Raw genomic sequence first — 19,199 nt, 5'->3', positions numbered from 1 at the left:
ACAATTGGCATGGGGAATGCAAACACAAGCTATTGACGTTGTCGATAGTTGACGGACTCGCTCAATTCGCAAATGATAGGGGAAAGAGAATAAGCATGCTGTTTTGTACTTGCTGGTGTCAATTGAAGTCGATGATGTAGAGACTGACTGGCTGAAGAATAATGAGGGGGGTGAATGATTGAAGAGGTTCAGGTTGGCGGAGAAGGCAGGCGGGTGGGGAACAGGAACGACCACCTTTTCTTACTCAGAGTTTCTTGCTCACTTAGGTAACTCACTGTATTTACTCATCTACAGAGCATCTATTACTATTATCAGCTCTTATATTGCAACAATCCCAAGTCATTCTGCTTCTGGTAATACTACTCGGGCTGTGCGGCAATGTTCGATGGTTTGTTACAATACGTAAGACGTATTTACCAGCCAGATCGCCCCAACCAAGGACCACTATTTACGAATGTTTACAAGCAGATCGATAGATTTGCTATCCGGAAGCATCGGATGCTAAGACATCCGCAGCGTGTACCAGTACCAAGTACCTACAGGCTATGTAGAACTACGTCACATCAGCCAGACGTTTTGCATTGATGCTAAAAATATGCACGACTAGGTGGGTCGACTTGACAGGAAATGATATCAACTCAACAGTTCACATTCAATGTACTATCACTAATCAATTCGGCGTTCGTCAACCCGCCCCCAGACCTCATCGGGTGAGGACTTGCCTTTCGTCTCTGGAACGCGGAGATAGATGAGTAGGCCGAACAGACCGGCCAGGGCGGCGAAGATCCAATATATCTGGCCCTTTCCGCCAAGAGCTCCGTTGAGGATGGGGAAGAACTGGGCGACAATGAACGTTGCAATCCAGTTGGCAGACAACGCCCAGCTCTGAATGGCGCCAACAGCCTCAGACCCCACAAGTTCTGAAGCAAGGATGAAGGGTACAGGACCTAGCCCGACTGCGAAGCTAGCGACGAATAGTAGACTTGCTAATGCGGATACAATCTTCTGACCGACAGAGATACCAATGGCCAGCAGCACTGATGCTAAACCAATGCCACCAACACTGAGTAAAAGACAGGTCTTGCGACCGATTTTGTCCGGCAGAGGAGAGCACGCCAAGGTGACGACGAGATTTAGGGCAGAGATAATGACAGCTAACAACGGAGCGGCAGTCGGTAGAGTACTCTGCAGTAAGGAGACACTGTACATAATTATGCTGTTCACACCAGTAAATTGTTGTGCAAGCATGACAATGACAACCGCAATGATAGCAGGTCGATACTGCGGATTAGTGGCCACTGTCAGTATAGTGACGCGGGATTCTTGGGGCGAGGGTTGATGTGTGTGCTGTGACAACAAAGATTCTTGCTCGCCATCCCCATTGCTTTCAGCTGAGCCAATCTTCCAGGTTTGTACCTCCTCTTCAATATCCGCATTTTTGCCACGAATACGTTGCAGGACTTGGCGCGCTCTATCTGCGTGATGATGTTCGGCCAACCAGGACGGGCTCTCTGCCACCAAAAGAAGGCCAAGAAACTCGGCTAAGCCAAGGCCGGCGCCCACAGCGAGAATGATTCTCCATAAGCTCCCTCTGCTAAAGAAGTATCCGAGACTTTGTGTCAACAAGATGCCTACATTTGTCATGACTTGAGTGAAAGCACCGAAAAATCCTCTTGACGAGGGCGGGGCAATCTCAGACACGTAGATTGGGCCGACCACAATCGATGCTCCAGCTCCGACACCACTCAGAAATCTTCCTATATTCAAGACAGCAATGTTTGGGGATAATGCTTCAGCGATCGAGCCCACAACAAAGAAAGCTGTAGTTGCTCTTAATACCAATAGCCGGCCCGATCTGGTTGCAACTGGTCCAGAAACCAGAGCTCCAACAAGACCCCCAAGAGTGTATATGGATGAGACAAGCCCAAACTGCGATGCGTTCATCGGTAGGCATTGTGGTAGCTGTACCGAAAATGATATCGAACTGATGCTCTTTTTCTCGCAGGTGATGACGGCTTGGGGGGCATTCAATTCAGCCTAGACTTGTGACAGTTGTCTTAGCCAACCAAATCTTGAGGGTGGTGACAGGTATATGTGTAGTGGATGCATACCAAATGGAAGCCAAATTGAAGGGGTCCCAGGGTTGAGATGAAGACCAAATAGATGAGGTACGCGGTAACGTTCGACTGACGAGAAGTCGCAGACATTGTGTCAGCCGCAATGTAATCGGCGCCTTGCACCGTATATAATCTAGTAGGTTAAAGGAATTCTGTCATACCGAGATGTAAGGTCTTTTCGTTGTTGTCGTTGTCGTTGTTGGTGGATCAACTAGGCGGGTATGACATAATGATGTTTAATGTTGACTCTAGTACTGATTAGTACTAGTTCATTTAGACTTCTTGAAGGAGTATCTACATCCAGCCCTCGAATATAGAAACCCGATATGCCCGATCAACGAAGCTAAACCCACTTTCTAGAACCGCTTCTTGGGGCTTTCGCCAAATAATAGCGTCGATTTTGTAACTTAACGCTTTTTGTGATTGTCTGGTGGGGCCAACAGTTTATTGGGGGTTGTCATTGCTGTTTCATACTTAACCCATCCGTTCTGATATCACTATGGTTCGATGGCGGGAGGATGCCGGCAAAGATTAAGTTAAGCTACTGATTGTTCCGCCTCCGAGACCGACACGGGGTTTAATGTTTACATATTTGGGGGCACATTGTCGATAGATGAGGTAACATCTTTGTTGTCCTTGGGATGTCGTGGGGAGTGGAGGTAGTGGAAAAGGAAAATATCGTTTCATTCTTAAACCAAAAGTGTCTTGGCCGGCATGGCGTGCAGACAGATCAACATTTGCCGTGTCCAGTACCGATTTTCAGAGCAAAAATCCCGTAGCATATACAGAACTGGATCAGAAAACTCCTGACTGCGCGGCTACGCTCTCTCCTGCATATTATTTCTGGTTCAACTCCTTCATTCTGGCCTCGATTTCTTCACGCGAAGCCTTGGGAGGCATTTCTTTAACATCATGAGTATGAATTGCCAAGCTAGATGAGAAAACCTTGATACTCACCGTTGGGGATAACAGGTCCTTTTGACACGTGATCCTGGGCGGAGGCCTTTTTCGCTCCTTCAGTTTGCTTTTGATCGCGGCTGGACGTAGCAACAGGGAAATCCTCGGGTTTGGAAGGGACAACAGGCATGATGATCACAGTAATCTTCGGATTAAAGTAGCAGCTATTTTGCAATGACAGTCACAGAATAATGAATTCTTGTGTCTGTTGTTGAAGCGATGATGCAAAGAACTATGCCCATGGGGATGCCCATTTTATGTATGGAGGCCGCGGCGCGATGACGTCGTTGGCTTTATTGACTGTAGAACCGGCTTCCCTCTGATCTTAGTCACCATCATTGATGATTCGAGTGAGACGGTAGTACGACCATTCTGAGTCTTGTAGCCCTCAGTCAATCATTGGCATACAACCGACACATGGTTGTGAATGTTCTATGTCCTGGTTGTTCGGAACTTCGGTGTTATGTTGAAGTGTGGCTCAGGCTGGACCCACTAAGAGTCTCGTGCCTTGTGGACTGCCTCAGGCTCTAAGCCGCATTATGTAACCCCCTCCTTAAAAGTAACTTAGTTAACTAGCTACCTAACACCACCAACAATTAGTATCATTGTCCTCACTGTCACTGTGAAGTCAACGTCCCTCCAACCTCCATTTCTGCGCATATCAGATTATCCGAAAGCCCCAATTCGTGACTTGAATGTCAATCTATGGCAATCATTGCGACTGTTGCCTAAACTGAAGACATCCCGTACTCACATTGCGATGTATCCACAGCGGTACTGAAGTGGAAGCCTGATTACCGATCTCCTCTCCTACTTCATTCAATCACCTTTAGCCCTTACTCAACTCTCTCGCCATGCCGTCCATTCTGAGCGATGCGGATAAGGAAACAGTCAAGAGGACTGTTCCTAAACCGGGCAACAAAATCCTTGCCGTCGGTGTCGCGCGACTGTATGTTGCTCATCCCAATCCGCAGAAATGGACATATACTGGTTTGCAAGGTGCGGCCGTTCTCGCAAATGACCTCGTCGGGCACACCTTCTGGCTTAAACTGGTGGACGTTTCAGTAAGTCAGGAGTATTCTGAGCAGATCAAGATAAACAATGTGCTGACAGCGACTAGCCAGCGAATCGTGGAGTCCTCTGGGATCAAGAGATCTACGATGGCTTTGATTATAACCAAGATCGGGTCTTCTTTCACACGTTCGAGCTCGAGGAGTGTGCAGCAGCCCTTTCATTCGCCGACGAGAAAGAAGCAAAAACCTTTTTGAAGAAAATGCACGATCGAGAAAAGAATGCGAGCAAAGAAACAAAAGCGACCCCATTCGGCTCAACGCGCGGGCAAGGACCGTCACATGTGTCCAGCAGGAAATCCGGCCATTCACTCTTTAGTGGCCTTCTCGGAAGGAGTTCTTCGACTGCAACACCAACTATACCTGCATCGCTACCACCGGTCGCAGCGCCAGTACAACCACCGCCTCCACCAGCTCCTGCGCCTGCGCCGGTACACGAGCAGCCATCCTCGATAGATTTAAATGATCCAGAGATACAAGGAGTTTTGGCGGAATTGCGGCAAATGGGAATCACTGACGAACAAATCAAGGACAACGAAGGCTTCATTAAATCGTACATACAAAGCCAGGCTGCTGAAGCTTCTCATCGAAATTCTCCTTCAGCTGAAGACCAACGAAAAGCAAAAGCGCCCCCTCCTCCACCTCCAGCATCGGCACCAACACCGAAAGTCGCATCAATCAGCCCTCAAAACACCGGTGGGAGTGGTAGCAGAAGAGGTCCTCCTCCTCCACCCCCTTCACGTCGAAGGACAGAGGCCGCTTCAACCTCCCAAGAACCAGAAACCCCTGCTCCTCCACCACCTCGGGAGCCATCGCCACCACGGCCAAGATTCCGAGCTCCGCCTCCCATTGCAGATGCAGGAAAGTTCGCCCAACCTGTAACTGCTCCTGGTAGACCCCGAGCATCATCTAGTGCGATGCCTGGTCCTCCTCCACCTCCTAGACCGCCAAAAACACCAATGGATGAAGGTCTATCTTCAGCACCTCCACTAAGGGCTCATGGTGTCCCTCCTCCCTTTCCAGGAGAACGCAAAGTCTCTGCGCCTCCAGCTCCTCCAGCGCCTCCAAGCCGCAGTCCTGTGCATGCACCGCCTCCTCCACCACCACCCCGAGAGACTCCTCAACTGCCACCAAAGATTCCACATACAGGCGCGGCAGCCTCTATTCCTCCCCCTCCTCCGGCACGAGCTCCTATTCCTCCTCCCCAACCTTCCCCATCAAATACTCGTCCCGTACCTCCACCACCTCCTCCAGCTCCTTCATCTGGTGCCCCACCACCACCCCCTCCCCCTCCTCCGTCTGGTATTCCACAACCACCACCTCCTCCTCCTCCCCCTCCTCCGTCTGGTATTCCACAACCACCACCACCTCCTCCTCCCCCTCCTTCATTTGGAGCTCCTCCTCCACCCCCTCCACCTCCTGCAACTGGTTCAGGGGCTCCTCCCCCCCCTCCTCCAACTGGTCCGGGAGCGCCTCCTCCTCCGCCTCCTGGTGGAGCAGTACCACCGCCTTTACTTTCGGTCGGCGGTGGTGGCCGAGACGATCTTCTTGCAGCTATCCGAGCCTCTGGCGGTAAAGGTGGTAGTGGATTACGCAGAGTAAACGACTCTGAAAAACGAGATCGCAGTGCTGCAATGGTTCCTGGAACGTCAAATGAAACGGCCGCATCAACCCCCAGTGCAGCACCTGCAGGTGGCATAGCAGGTGCTATACAGAACGCCCTAGATAAGCGCAAACAGAAAGTTCGCGGTAGCGGTATGTTCGAATCTTCTTATTAACTGCACTTATACTGATATCGTTCTATAGATGATGAGGGAGAGGATGATGACGACTGGTAGATCAAATCGCTTCTACTCTTTGGCTGGATCAGACTTGGTCCGTCACGCTGTCAGCTATTTAATGGCCACGCGTGCAGGCTGAGGCCGCAAATTGAAGTATCTGATCTACACTGTGTACAGTCTCGTATTGCAGTCTACAGCACGGAATGCCGCAAAGAGTACCTGTAGCTATTGCGCTCTACGCATGCCAGTTGGTGAAATAGACATAGTCAGCAATAAAGGGTCGTCAATCAAAGATCGTTTGGAATTGTATATATCTACATATCGACCTTGCGTCCTATAGCGAAAGGACAAATGCGGAAGATTGATAAATCCGTGTTCCGACTGTGTCAAAACCCAGTTAGATAGAAATCATTGACTTTTTGTAGCGAGATGGCATCCATGGATATGAAGAACATGTTTGTTTCTGTACTTCTAGTTATGGTAGTCAGTACCTAGGTATCTCTACTATGGTCTATCCAGGTAAATTTCCATAGTACAGTGGGGCTGCAGGGGTACACCCACCGCCTTCCTGTATCGGTTATCCCTCGTCTCCCAAGGAGGTCGTTAGAGCCTCCGCTGGGATGCTGACACATACTTCTTACCATACAACATAGAACCTACCACAATGTCTGAGCCTATGAACGAGCCTACGAACGAGCCTACGAACGAGCCTACGAACGAGCCTACGAACGAGCCTACGAACGAGCTTACGAACGAGCTTACGAACGAGCCTGTCTCACCAAAGTAGTATAGCGTACGCTTGACCCGAGATGATCGTATCCGTGTTCAAACTCTGCGAGAAGCAGGATTTACCTATGAACAAATAGCGAATCAACTCAATATTACACACAATCAGGTTCAATATGCTTGTCAGGCTACTCAGGTTACTCCTAAAAAGGCACGTGGAGCTGCACCTAAGCTCTCTGAAGCTCAAATGGATGAAATCATTGAATGGATATCTTCATCTAAGAAGAACCGCCGCATGCCATATCATAAAGTTATCAAGGAGCTTAATCTCAAAGTGACACCCACTACACTTGCCTCTTCCTTGAAGAAAAGAGGTTATACACGATGTAAGGCGCTTTGCAAACCTTACTTAAGTCCTGAAAACCGACGCCAACGGCTTATATGGGCTCTAGAACATGTACAATGACATATGAACAATGGAAACAGGTTTTATGGACGGATGAAACATGGGTTACATCAGGCTCCCATACTCGCATTTACGTGACACGCAAGGCTGGTGAAGAATTGGATGATATCTGTGTTCGTTCAAAAATCTCACGACGTCGAGGATGGATGCTCTGAGGGTCATTCCATGGAAATATAAAAGGCCTATGCCTGTTTTGGGAGAAAGAATGGGGCTCTATCAATGTGGAGCGGTACTGTGAACGAACTGTACCATTGATTGATAGATATCTTCGGCTAATGCGACGAGAGGGTTTATATCTACAGTTGATGCAGGATGGGGCCCCAGGGCATTCGAGTTCTTTTACAAAAGAAGAACTTCATTCTCGAGGTGTGTATCCCATATCATGGCCTGCATTTTCACCCGACCTCAATCCGATTGAGTCGATATGGGATTGGATGAAGGATTGGATTCAAGATAGATATCCGGATGAAGAATTATCCTATTATCAGCTTCGAGATGTAGTTCGAGGTGCATAAGACGCAATTCCTGAGAGCTTCTTTACTCGGCTTATTGATAGTATGCAAGCTCGTTGTCAGGCAGTAATAGCCGCGGATGGGGGTAATATTCCTTACTAGCTACTTGGGTGTTTTAGAGAACGGCAGAATAATTGAAATTGATAGGTAGCTGTTGGTTTATCTACATCTAGGTCACTAGCACTATATTCGTAGAACGGCTAATCCAACAAGCTGATGAGCCTATGCTATTCTGGTTTCTAATAACATGACTACTCTTCAAGAACTAGGGGGTTGGGGTGGTGAGGTGTAGTTATTCTTCGTACGTGGTTAGCGCACGGATAATAGATAACCCATGCCGGAACTAGGGCGGTGCCTAGTCAACACCTCTAACAAGGGAAGCCCTACCGCACCACCTCGACGTATCGAAAAACTCAAACACCAAGCATACGTGTCGCAAGAACAAAATTTGGCCTACCGCGAGTTCATGTCAAATCTGTGAGAGAAGTTTATGTAACTAAGGCACTAGATAGTGTCCTATAGGGTTATTCCATCCAGGCGTAATAGACATCATTCAGACATGAACTCGCGTTAGCCCAGATTTTGTTCTTGTGGCACGTATGCTTAGTGTTTGAGTTTTTCGATAGTCGTGATGGTGCGGTAGGGCTTCCCTTGTTAGAGGTGTTAGCCAGTAAATCATCTTAAAGGTTATCTTCTCCAAGTGCGCAGTGTCCTATCTTCGGCGGCTGCAGCAAGGTCTACATAGGAAGGGAAGGGAAGCAATGGGTTGAGGGAAGGGGAGGAAGAGGAGGCGGGATTGCTTCGTTTCTCACTGTGTTACTTCCAATTCAGGTTCCTGTTCTTGTTCCAGTCTCTTCCTGTTGCCATCGCATAGGTGATTGCTACATGGACAGCCTTCATATCTGGTTACCATCGGTCCGAGTCTGAACGTGATTTTCCGCCCAGAAAGGAGGACAGCTCGTTTTGTCTGCGTGCTTTGATTCATGCCTTCTCTCCTTGTTGTCCATTTCGTGCAGCGGAATAAAAAGTGTTCCACAGTCTCGCTTGCTTAGCCATAGGCACAAAGATCAGAGTCTGCTGCGCCTATCCTATTCAAATAGCTGTTGAGCCTTGTTATTCCTGCCTGAAGCTGAACTAGAGTTTTTGCCTGTTTTCAATTCAGTCCGTTATATAGGCTTTTTATATGCTTTCCCGGGAGCGCAGTATCGATAGCATTTGAGAATTCTCCAATGTCTTCTGGAAGAGTCTAGTCCTAGCGTGTTGCGTCAATGGCAATTCTAAAGGCTGTTGCTCTGACTTGGAACGGCTGTCTTTCTAGTTGACACTCTATTCTTGTTGATGTGTGCTTCAGCTTTTGCTCGTTGTTTCATTTCATATCTATGTGTGCTGGGATCTAGATTGCGTTGACCGCGTTTCCCTAGCGCTGCAAGGTCTGGACCAGTTTATATATCCGTTGAATAATCTTTTGACTAGACTGTTAACAACGTTGGCTGATTGCTGTAAGAGCAGATCTGTTACTACTAAAAATAGTGATCTATCTACGGCATGTCCTAACTGGAATACGTTCTAGTGCTACTGCTATTGCTCCTAAATCTACTATATAAGGATTTTGTTCTGTCCTTTTGCCTAGTGTTATGGAGTAGCTGGGTATAGTATTGTTATTACTGCTAGCTTGGGTATCTATGCTGTATCCTTCCATGCTCATATTCTCAACTTTACTAGTGGGTTAGATTTAGGTAAGATCTAGATATTAATCCATAACGTTGTAGCCTTCTCGGTATATTAGATGTAGAAGGGGTAGATTCCTGCTTCTGCTTCTATCACTATGGCCATAACTATCTGAGAAACTTCTGTGATTGCAATAGCTCTATGTTTCTATATTCTGTTTAAATATTATATTCCCTTTGTTCCACAGTCATATGTTCAGATACTAGAGTCTACAGGTCGTACACAGGTTAATATATGAAGTATACTGTATGCTATCATACCGTGAGCTCCAATTTACTGTCCTCCCCTAAGCCCTTCTCTCTCTATGGTGGAATTTCTTCGGAGTTTTTGTTCCTTTCTATTGTGGCTAGTACTCCCCGTGGTGTGGAATGCTGTCGCCACAGGACCAGATGGAGTCATGATTTTATCCTCTCTCCTTGATAAGGATGGCAAACACGTATAGTGATAGCTTGACAGTACCGTCAACCTTTCCGGTTTACATGCGGACCAAAGAATGCTTACCACCACCACAAGCTAAGCTAGGATGGCAGGGAAACATTAACGACTGTGATCGGACATCATCGAGGTCAAGGTGACACGACATCACGAGATAAAGCGTGCTACAGAGTTTGGTATTGGGATGAATACGTTTCCGGAGGAGGAAAATTCATTGTGTTGATCCAATTGCAAGGTCTCGACTTCTTAGAAAGCGAGGTCGCCATGGGGTTGTTCAGTGAGCGGATCAGACTGCTCTCTGCTTTGGCTCACTGATCCGGTCAGCGGCCCTTAGGGCGTGCTCAGTTCTCAGTGAGTAAAAGCGACGAGGGGATGAGCACTAAAATGGAAAGGGGAAAGCCACGGGGCGTCAAAGGAAATATGTTACTTAGGGTCCTAGGTATTGTTTTACATGACACTATCCCAAAAGTCTGCACTCGTGTGACTGGCCTAGTCTTTACATAACCCAATACCTAGGTATTAAAGTAATATTTATATAGCTATAGTAGCATCCCTAAGATTCATCAGAATATCTCGGCGCGGATAATGGCCATCGCTCTCGAAAGATTCACGTGACCAAGGCGGAATCACGATGTCATTGATCGGAGCTAAAGGATTGGAGGACATTTTATCGCTCATGGCAGAATCTTCTGAAGCATTCCTTAAATTACCAGCATAGCACTCAATTTCCATCATTGTAGAGCACTTCACTCTACAACCTGGAGAGATGCTGGTGGTTCCTTCTTTGAAACCGATGGCACCATCGCCAAATCTGCTCCGGTTTCTGAGATCCCAATCGGATACTCTCTTTTTCACCTCGAATCCGACGAATTTGAACGCCAACACCGCTTCAAATCAATGGAATAACGGGAAGTATAGAAGGATAAACTGGATACGGTTAAATTCAGCGCCTTGTTTGGCGCAAATTGAATCTTCTTTTTTGCTTGTATGGCCTTCGGTGAAAATTCCGACGTCGCGAAAATCGTCTCAGCTACGCACCTCGCTCACGACTCGTCCTGAGGCAATAAGATCAAGCGAATGTGTGAATTATCCTCGCTATGCTGCGTCGCGCAATGTTTCGACGAATCATAAGCGTTGGTGGAACAACTGGTTTAAGAAGGACGCATACCAAAAGTGGAAAAACTCAACATCTCCTCCAATCACGAGTTTCACAGACGAAGGCGCAGAAGGGAATCTTTTCAATTTAGGGCGAACCCTGGCATCGAAGTCGCTTGACGAACCACGATTGCGCTGTACTGAATTCGACGAGAATGGGAATGTCACATTGGTCAATGGGGAGTTTCGGAAGAGTGAGCTCATTGCTAAGGTGCGTCTCGATAGACCCTCTAATAGGGATACCGCTTTATTTACAAATATTACAGTACGGTCTTTTGAATCGTGACTTGCGAAAAATTGACTCCTCCGTCTTACCTCACATCCTCGTGCGACCAACTACAATCCTTATTTCGCTGCTACATCTTCGCGTTCTGATCAAAGCCGACCGAGTTCTGGTCTTTGACGCATACGGTTCAGCTGACTCGTATACCCAGTCCGTTTTTATGTATGATCTGGAGGGCAAATTGAGACAGCGCCAGGCTCCGGGGTCGGGGGCTTTGCCATATGAACTTCGTGCGCTTGAATCTGTCTTGATTAGTGTGACTAGTGGTCTGGAAAGTGAATTTGAAGGTGTGCGAGATCCCGTTGTGCGCGTACTGCGGGCACTGGAAGAAGATATTGACCGAGACAAACTGCGACATTTACTTGTTTACTCGAAAAAATTGGGTAGTTTCGAACAAAAGGCGCGTCTCGTGCGAGATGCCATCGATGATCTGCTAGAAGCCGATGATGATCTTGCTGCGATGTACTTGTCTGATAGGGCTCAAGGGAAGACGCGGGCTGAAAACGACCACCAAGAGGTGGAGATGTTGCTTGAATCTTACCATAAGATATGTGACGAAATTGTTCAAGCTAGTGGGAACCTGGTCACCGCTATTCGAAACACTGAAGAAGTGTAAGTTCATTATACTCCATTTTGCGGTGGATTTGTATCCGTTACTAATATATGCAAAAGTGTCAAGGCAATTTTAGATGCGAACCGCAATTCCTTGATGCTTCTAGATTTGAAATTCAGCATTGGCACCCTTGGTCTTGCCGCGGGGACTCTAGTCTCAGCATTGTACGGCATGAACTTGAAAAACTTTATCGAAGAAAGTGATTTCGGGTTTGGCGCCGTGTCTGCGACATGTTTCGTTTGCAGCATCCTCGTGAGTCTCTATGGACTTGCAAAGCTACGCAAAGTCCAACGAGTAAGAATGTGGGGGGAAGGCGTGGATTCTGCGGGTATTGGTCCGCTTCAGAATCGCAGTCTAGCGCTATCCAACCGTGGGAATTGGCGCTCTGACGCGATCGAGCCCATGTTGGCTGGTCTCCCCGGTGAAGGACGATCCGAAAGGTTGAGAAGATTCCGGGAGGCAGTCAAGTCTACCGCAGCAAAGGGTCATGCAGCTGCAGATGCGGCCCGACGCAAGGCAGTCTCGCAAGCTCGACACACAGCGAGTCGCCTACACGGCAAAAACGACAGAAAAACCGAAGAAAGTACCTCTGGCGAGACAAGTCCAAAGGAGCAATGAACGCTGCATGGGAGGCAGCATACTACACTTTTTATCCCATAGAGCCAAGGAAGTGTTTGTTAATACCCCGGGAACAGGCGTTTGACATATCGTGGAATTATTGACATAGATTGGATTGTAGCATTTGTTGGCGTTTAGCGAAACACCGCGCGACCTTGTATATAATACTTCTCTCCTCCTTGTGAGAACTAGTTAATGTAAGATATCTTCACCCATCAGTGAGCCATGATACGAATTCCAACTATCTACACATCAATCATATGTCGTCTTCAGAACGCAGTAACATAACATGCTGGGGTTTGTCTATCTAGGCAAGATGAGCTGGGACATTGAATTTGAGAAGTCGTCTTGCATCGTGGATAATTTTGAGGTCATGACACAGGCTGATCCATAAGATTTCTCTAGATATCATCAAGCCACGAGCGCCCATACTACAGTTTCAACTGTGGTTTCACTATCTCCCATAACTGCCTCACAATTGAAGCATACATCTCCGGATTGGAGCGTATATGAGAACAATGCGCACTCTCCACCAACTTATACTCCTCGACAAGCCATCCTTTCCCCCTCGCCTCTTCAGCATGAACAAGCACATCCCTCCAATCGGTAATTTTATCACTCTTCGAATACACATACCGAATATTCAAAGTATCCACATAATGCCTGTCCAGGATTATTCTCCGCATCTCAAGTTGCGAGTTCTCCCTTGCCCCTATGATATAACTCGCCCATATAGGGATTAGGGCTGCATGAGCGAGGAGTGACACAGCGGCTCTTCGCGGTTTGGAAGGTGGTTGCGTCCGTACCATGGCGTTATGGCTTTGTTTATAGCTTCCACTGTCGGGACTGCTGTCCATTATGACCCCGATGAGAGGCAACGGTGCATGTGTAACTTCGCGGAGGAGGATGAGGAGTTGAGTGGCAGTAAGACTGCCCCCGTTCGACAATGAATGAAGCAAGATCTTTGTCCTACTCCTTCTGTTCCTGCAGTGTTCGTGCTGATTCGGTTCTCGACCAGGGGAAGAATCTCGCTTCTGTGAATCGGCCACGGCATTCTCGATGATATACTGCGCCGCAGGTTTGAGGGAAGCCCTTTGCCAGGCATAAGGCTTGAATAGCGTTACGGCCGTGGTCTGGATCAGCAGGATCTTTGCCCGGGGGGTGACTAGCTTGTGTAGCTGAAGATATCTCGCTATATGCTTCTGTTGAGCATCTGTCCAGCTGCATACGATAACCAACTGGTCCGGATCTGGTGATTCGGGAATAAACAGCGAGCTTCGAGGCGAGAGGATTTGAACATGCATTGCATTCGGCATCCCTGTCTTTTTGCAAGGATCAATATCTTAAGGGGCATTGGTTGGGGGTGCGGTAGCGTGGAATGGGTAAGACAAGAAACGAATATCTTCATCTAAGGGCAAGTCACTGAGCAACAGAGCAAGTTAAATGTGTACAGTGACTCCCATTCAGGGAGCAAAGGGCATCCATCAGCCAACTCTGTACACATTGATGGTCGGCATTTACCGCCAGATCATTCATGTGAAACAATGAAGCTTTTGTGTACCCATGAATCGGACAATGGCACATGGGATGACCGCTGGATACGAGGCAAGGATACCTCTTCTATCCTTTCAGAGCTGGTGTCTTGCGTCGCGCTATCATTGAGACCAAAGCATATGTGCAATTAAACTTCAACTCGGCCCCGGCCCGAACCCTGATGGTTTCCAAGATCTGACTCTGAAGTTATTTTAGACATCCAATAGACCTCCAAGAGAAATTGCATAAGGTCAATTTTTTTTGTTCTTTGATGATGATCTATATACGCCGTTTAAGGTAGCACTGTCAAGAGGATGCTGTCATAGTTATCCTTGGACTGGTCTCACGCTGCTTTGTTACACATTCTACCAGTCTTACAACCATCCATGGGTCCCAGGGGTCGGTAGAAACACAGTGGAATACGGGTAATGCTGTGCGTTGTTCTAAAAAGGAATATACTACATGAACGTAGCTCATAAACCGAAGGATTGGCTACCTTCCAACAAATGTACATGGTAAAATTGTGTATACTAGATATCGAATACCAACGCCAGAAATGCAAAATGTACACATCCGAAAACCAAATTGCTTAAGCAGTATGGAATCCCTTCCAGACTACCGATTGGCAAGGGTTTTCTTCTATATCCTTTTCAATCTTCGACCTGATCCAGCCAGACTTATATCTCTTGCCATCAGATTTCGGGGGACGCTTCTCGCCGAAGCGATATGAGAACGAGTAGGAACATTTCTGTTCCGAGGACTCGTATGTATATTGCATGCAACGAGAATACTCGGCGCAAGCAGCGGCACAGTGTTCGGCAGACAAGTAGGCCTGTTCTTGCGTCGGTGTCATCTCTTCAGGTGGTATGGGTCGATCTTCGTCTTCTTCATCAGGGCCTCGGATGTGAACATCATCTGAGTAATTATACCAGTCTTCAAGCTCATCACTACCCTCAGGAAGGTGGGCAGCCATGAAATGCTGATACATGTCGGCGAACAGGATGGGTTTCGATAAGTCTTCTCGATGTTGTTCAAACTGCCAGACAGTGTCCACGTCGAGGGGTGTAACATGATGCAACGAGATGAGAGGTTGGCACCAGTATCTTTCTTCATGGTAGCGGCCTGGGCCGTAGCGCAATGAACTGGGCGGCTCTCCTTGCAGCATCGGTTTGTAGAGACCCAATTCAACCCCTTTCTCTTTCAACGCTTTCATTAGAACGTAATCGCCATAGTACTCGCTCTGGGCAATTGAGTCGTAGCGGATGGTGATGTCGGGGTCATCGTCGAGAACCTTGGCCATGGCACCTCTAGATATGATAAATCCACTTCCACCGTGAGCGAAGCCTTCATTGTTGACATAGGTCTGCTCTCCTAAGTAGTAAAGTCCATTCGGGTCAAATTGCTGCAACCATAACAACATGTTCGTCCAAAATGCATACGTGTCTCCCTCGAGGAAGACATACCAGTCATGATTTGGTCGCATCGTCCACGTCTTTTTCAGCATGGGGATAAACTTGTACTTGTCCAGCTTCCATCCGGCTTCTCCTTCGTTGCGGAGTTCTCGGACATCCTGGCCGTTCTTCTTGTAATCCTGCAATTTGCGATAGTAATCAAAATCCGGGCTGTTCTTCACAGCCTCGGTGACATTGTCCAGGACATCATAAACTTGATACGAGCCGAGCGTTGTGGCAAGGTCGGAGAAGATAAGCGGATCTTCGGCACAACGCCAGGCCGACAGCAGTTGCAAGGGAACCTTGTCGTAGAGCACGTTGGCGCCGGTCTTTACGATCACGGCGACATCTGGAGGGTTGGGGACGGCATGGCAGCGACGGTCTGTTGTTGCGTCAAGCTTGGAGGGCAATTGGCCCTTGTTGTGCTCTCCATCCTTATGCTCATCCAGATGCAGAGGCTGGGTCAGCCGTCCCCGCAGGCTGCCGATGCTAGCGATGTTCAGGGCATTGATCGACCACAGCACCAGCGACAGCACGAAGATAGCGATACCAGTGTTTAGCACATAGCGCGGCACACCTTGAGGCAGTCGAGGAAGCTGCATAATCGATCTCGCATTACAGGCCGCGCAACGGGGTTTCAGGCAGATGGCTGTGATGATTGTTCAAAAAGAGTCATTTTCAGAAAATCATCGCGGGCAGACAGGCAAAGATAACGAATGGAGTCAGGTTGTCACGGTGTGGTCACTGTGGGCAAGCACGTCTCACTGATTGGCTGCAACGGGACGGAACCCCACTCGATCAACAAACTTGGGTAACCCAGCCGATCCATACGGAATCTCCGTACTCCGTACTCTGTCGCCAATCAATCGCCAATCAATTCAGTACAAAGATCAGTCATGCTTAATCATGTGAATCATACTCGGCGCCATAGACAGATGTCAAGACATTTTTATGGATTATGAATGAAAACTCCGGATCCGGGAGGCTGTCAGTGTTTCAGATTCGTTGCTATTCATGCACTTAGAAGTATCTAGGCTCGTCCGATAACGACGGAAATAGCAGCACTAGTCCGTTTCGGGGAAGAGAGTAATCCAGCTAAAACAAAAGGGAGAAAGCTTATCACCCTCTGAGGCTCTGTGTGTCTTGCTGCGCCTTACTTGGCATGCTTGTACAGTAGAACCTGGCTATAACGAAAGGAAGGCCTTTCCATGTTTATACTAATATCAACTTTAGTTGCTTTAACGTGTTTCACGGGTAAACGGTTCACCCGGGTAAGTCGCATACCACCTCAAAATTCCATCCGGATTTCTAGCAGCAACTTTCCACAAAACCCACAGCACAAAAAAATTGGGTAAATCACGTACGAAAAGTGATCCTAGCTATGAAGGGAGGCATCCCCTTGCTATTGATGCGCTGAATAACCAAAAAAAAAAAATCAAAAAATCAAAAAATCAAAAAATCGCGGAATTACACGACAACACACGCACTTTTGACGTATTTTTAACAACACTGCGCAGGCGCCTCAAGGGCTCAGTTCCGGCGCGAATACTGGCATTGCAAGTAAATGAGATTGTTTGATTGGGTTTGTCTCACATGACGATCATACTATGTACTATGTTGGAACCAAAAATCACGTGACTAGCAGAATACAGAAGTCGAACTACGGAACGGTTCGCAAATACCACAAAAATACCAGAATCCCTTGAAGGGCGTCCTTTTTGGTGAAATGGTATTACGTTTAAGTTCCGACACTGGTCATGTAGCGTTATGCTCATCGACTTTTTAAAGCTAGTTTAGTTAACTAATGCGGCTGGAATGACTAATCATCAGAGCCTCACCCAGTCGACCCTAACCCTTGATAATTAGTTGATCCAACGATCAACACGCCCGAATTACGTGTGTGTGTGTTTGTATGCCGTGGTTCGTGACTCGCACGCTTCCCACCAATTCCCTATTGGGACAAAGGCCGCCAGTAAGCCCTGGGTGTCAATAACTAAAAAGTCTTATCATCCATGAATAGACTCTTAGGCGCATTTCACGTAGCTGCTGTGGTCCAGAAGTCGGCGTGCTGAGATTCTTCCCGAATAAAACCATATATCCCAGGTCCCTAACCCTGCGGTGGTGCAGTTCCTTGAAGTAGCCACCCCTCAAGTATATAGGATTTTGGTATGCTCCGAAGAGCTCTCTCATATCTGACAGAGAACGTTCGATTGACTTCCGGGTCGGCGCAGTATTCGTGTAGATCCCCGGGTGATATTAAGACTCCAAAGAAGCCTGTAATCGCCGCTCTGCTCTTGGCCATCACCACTTGAGTGATGTTACCAGCTGCACCACGAGGGGGTGGCAGAGTCGGACTTCGCAGCCCCCGGATTACTTGTGTATTACTTCGTACGTTGTACTGCGTGCGATCAGGAACCGTTATGCAGCGCTATGATGTATCATAGAATGTGGTGCTAACCACATACTGTTAGTAGACAGACACTAACCGTGAAGAATTACCACGAGTCAGGCAATGAGATGTGAGCAGCCACTCATGAGACTCAAAATTAGCTCTCCGCCCCAAGAGCCGTAACCTTCAGTAATTTTCTAATTTCAGCTGTGTGCCAAGCAAATGAGGGTGGGCAATGCGTAGACTACGCCAGTCAATTTTAGTGCGCTGCTGTTAGACTTGCTTTTCTTCGTCGCACATCGAACTTGCCCGAGAAAGCTCTCTCCTAACAACGCGTCATAACGTCAAAAATCATGACAGACCTGTCCCTTCGAAGGGCCGTATGGCTCCTCGTCTGGTCGCTGCTCTGGTCTCCCAGTCTTCAGCAAGACTCCTACATCTTTACAAACCCGCCCCCGGACAGCTCCTCGATACCCAATCCAACCTACAATGTTGGAGACGATATCAATCTCCAGTGGGTTGGACCAAATGCCTTCGTATCTGTCCGTCTCGTACACGTCTTGCCCAGTAACAACTTTGATGAATTTACCTCTGTGTTCAGTAAGGTCGCCTATGGGGCCCAATCGACTTGACGGTAATGATGTGGCTGACGCGCAATCTAGCAAACGTCACCAATTTGGGTGGACATTACACCTGGAAGATTGACCTCGGTAGCATGAATCTCACGACTTCGAAAGAATTTTTCTTCAATATCTTCGTCGAAGGAGAAACATCACCGCGCGCAATCACTCACTATTTCAACCTGACCAGGGACTCGACTAGTACAACCGCGCCCGCTTCTACTAGCTTTACGACATCAGCATCCTCATCAACTTCCACTTCTGCCACTAGCTCTACCACGTCGAGCCCCACGAAACACACTAACGGCGCGAGCGCGACCAACACCGTTGTCCCCTCAAGTGGCGATGGATTGAGCTCTGGTGCCAAGGCTGGTATTGGTGTCGGTGTCGCAGTGGGAGTCATTGCTTTCCTCGCCGCTGCTACACTATTTTGGCGATCTCGACGAGGAAAGAACGGCGGTGGTGCAGGTGGAGGAGCAGAAAGTGGTCCAGCTGGTGGCCCACCATATCAGCCCGTCAACCAGCAGGGCCCTTATGAATACTACAAGACTCCTGGAGCGCCAACAGAGCTGTCTGAAGCACCAGCCAATCACGTAACACCTGAACTGTCTGGCAATGGGCCCACGACTCTTGAGATGGCCGATACTTCCAGGCCACAGAATTGATGCGAAAGGAAGATTTAGACCATGGACTGTTATGCGTTGAATGCATTTCCGCATATCATAAGGTTCTCGTGAAGGTGATG

General features: G+C 47.9%; 7 protein-coding genes across 8 annotated transcripts, besides 7 other annotated features; 3 read left to right on the top strand and 4 right to left on the bottom strand.

Annotated features, from left to right (window-relative positions):
• Positions 1 to 564: 564 nt before the first annotated feature.
• Positions 565 to 2,318, bottom strand: TSTA_027020 (MFS glucose transporter, putative). The gene is made up of 2 exons (XM_002479790.1): positions 2,112 to 2,318; positions 565 to 2,037 (listed from the first exon to the last, which is right to left on the bottom strand). The coding sequence occupies exons 1-2, from the start codon at positions 2,205 to 2,207 to the stop codon at positions 667 to 669; spliced, it is 1,467 nt and encodes a 488-aa protein (XP_002479835.1). The 5' UTR covers positions 2,208 to 2,318; the 3' UTR covers positions 565 to 666.
• A 352-nt stretch (positions 2,319 to 2,670) lies between these two features.
• TSTA_027010 (uncharacterized protein) lies at positions 2,671 to 3,295 on the bottom strand. The gene is made up of 2 exons (XM_002479789.1): positions 3,075 to 3,295; positions 2,671 to 3,019 (listed from the first exon to the last, which is right to left on the bottom strand). The coding sequence occupies exons 1-2, from the start codon at positions 3,202 to 3,204 to the stop codon at positions 2,955 to 2,957; spliced, it is 195 nt and encodes a 64-aa protein (XP_002479834.1). The 5' UTR covers positions 3,205 to 3,295; the 3' UTR covers positions 2,671 to 2,954.
• Positions 3,296 to 3,928: 633 nt separating this feature from the next.
• On the top strand, positions 3,929 to 7,690 carry TSTA_027000 (actin associated protein Wsp1, putative; the record flags this gene model as incomplete). Of its 2 annotated transcripts, XM_002479787.1 has the most annotated exons (5): positions 3,929 to 4,138; positions 4,195 to 5,899; positions 5,951 to 5,978; positions 6,718 to 7,108; positions 7,138 to 7,690. In XM_002479787.1, the coding sequence occupies 5 exons, from the start codon at positions 3,929 to 3,931 to the stop codon at positions 7,270 to 7,272; spliced, it is 2,469 nt and encodes an 822-aa protein (XP_002479832.1). In that variant the 3' UTR covers positions 7,273 to 7,690. The 2 variants fall into 2 exon arrangements, with proteins under 2 accessions (XP_002479832.1, XP_002479833.1); XM_002479788.1 differs by lacking the exons at positions 6,718 to 7,108; positions 7,138 to 7,690 and having other exon boundaries at positions 5,951 to 6,305.
• Positions 5,310 to 5,441: a sequence feature (GA-rich).
• Positions 5,464 to 5,565: a sequence feature (GA-rich).
• Positions 6,602 to 6,695: a microsatellite.
• Positions 6,722 to 7,111: a mobile genetic element.
• Positions 7,114 to 7,728: a mobile genetic element.
• Positions 7,129 to 7,578: a mobile genetic element.
• Positions 7,729 to 8,373: 645 nt separating the features above from the next.
• Positions 8,374 to 8,420: a sequence feature (CT-rich).
• Positions 8,421 to 10,558: 2,138 nt separating this feature from the next.
• On the top strand, positions 10,559 to 12,461 carry TSTA_026990 (magnesium ion transporter (Mrs2), putative; the record flags this gene model as incomplete). Its single annotated transcript, XM_002479786.1, has 3 exons — positions 10,559 to 11,158; positions 11,214 to 11,842; positions 11,903 to 12,461. 3 exons carry the CDS (start codon positions 10,559 to 10,561, stop codon positions 12,459 to 12,461), a joined length of 1,788 nt encoding a protein of 595 aa, XP_002479831.1.
• A 307-nt stretch (positions 12,462 to 12,768) lies between these two features.
• On the bottom strand, positions 12,769 to 13,777 carry TSTA_026980 (DUF829 domain protein (PaxU), putative; the record flags this gene model as incomplete). Its single annotated transcript, XM_002479785.1, has 2 exons — positions 12,769 to 12,844; positions 12,951 to 13,777. 2 exons carry the CDS (start codon positions 13,775 to 13,777, stop codon positions 12,769 to 12,771), a joined length of 903 nt encoding a protein of 300 aa, XP_002479830.1.
• Positions 13,778 to 14,410: 633 nt separating this feature from the next.
• Positions 14,411 to 16,047, bottom strand: TSTA_026970 (uncharacterized protein; the record flags this gene model as incomplete). Its single annotated transcript, XM_002479784.1, has 1 exon — positions 14,411 to 16,047. The coding sequence occupies one exon, from the start codon at positions 16,045 to 16,047 to the stop codon at positions 14,584 to 14,586; it is 1,464 nt and encodes a 487-aa protein (XP_002479829.1). The 3' UTR covers positions 14,411 to 14,583.
• A 1,824-nt stretch (positions 16,048 to 17,871) lies between these two features.
• Positions 17,872 to 19,119, top strand: TSTA_026960 (uncharacterized protein; the record flags this gene model as incomplete). Its single annotated transcript, XM_002479783.1, has 2 exons — positions 17,872 to 18,434; positions 18,497 to 19,119. Exons 1-2 carry the CDS (start codon positions 18,188 to 18,190, stop codon positions 19,117 to 19,119), a joined length of 870 nt encoding a protein of 289 aa, XP_002479828.1. The 5' UTR covers positions 17,872 to 18,187.
• Positions 19,120 to 19,199: the final 80 nt, after the last annotated feature.

Source organism: Talaromyces stipitatus, genomic scaffold (assembly GCF_000003125.1).
Source record: "Talaromyces stipitatus ATCC 10500 scf_1105507295541 genomic scaffold, whole genome shotgun sequence".
Lineage (NCBI taxonomy): Eukaryota > Fungi > Ascomycota > Eurotiomycetes > Eurotiales > Trichocomaceae > Talaromyces > Talaromyces stipitatus.
The sequence above is the reverse complement of the archived record's forward strand: the minus strand, read 5'-3'. Positions and strand labels throughout refer to the sequence as shown.

Coding starts and splice junctions, on each gene's coding strand:
- TSTA_027020 (XM_002479790.1), bottom strand. CDS start 2,207: ATGTCTGCGACTTCTCGTCAGTCGAACGTTACCGCGTACCTCATCTAT. Junction 2,038..2,111: donor TTCAATTTGGCTTCCATTTG/GTATGCATCCAC, acceptor TCACAAGTCTAG/GCTGAATTGAATGCCCCCCA.
- TSTA_027010 (XM_002479789.1), bottom strand. CDS start 3,204: ATGCCTGTTGTCCCTTCCAAACCCGAGGATTTCCCTGTTGCTACGTCC. Junction 3,020..3,074: donor AGGACCTGTTATCCCCAACG/GTGAGTATCAAG, acceptor ATGATGTTAAAG/AAATGCCTCCCAAGGCTTCG.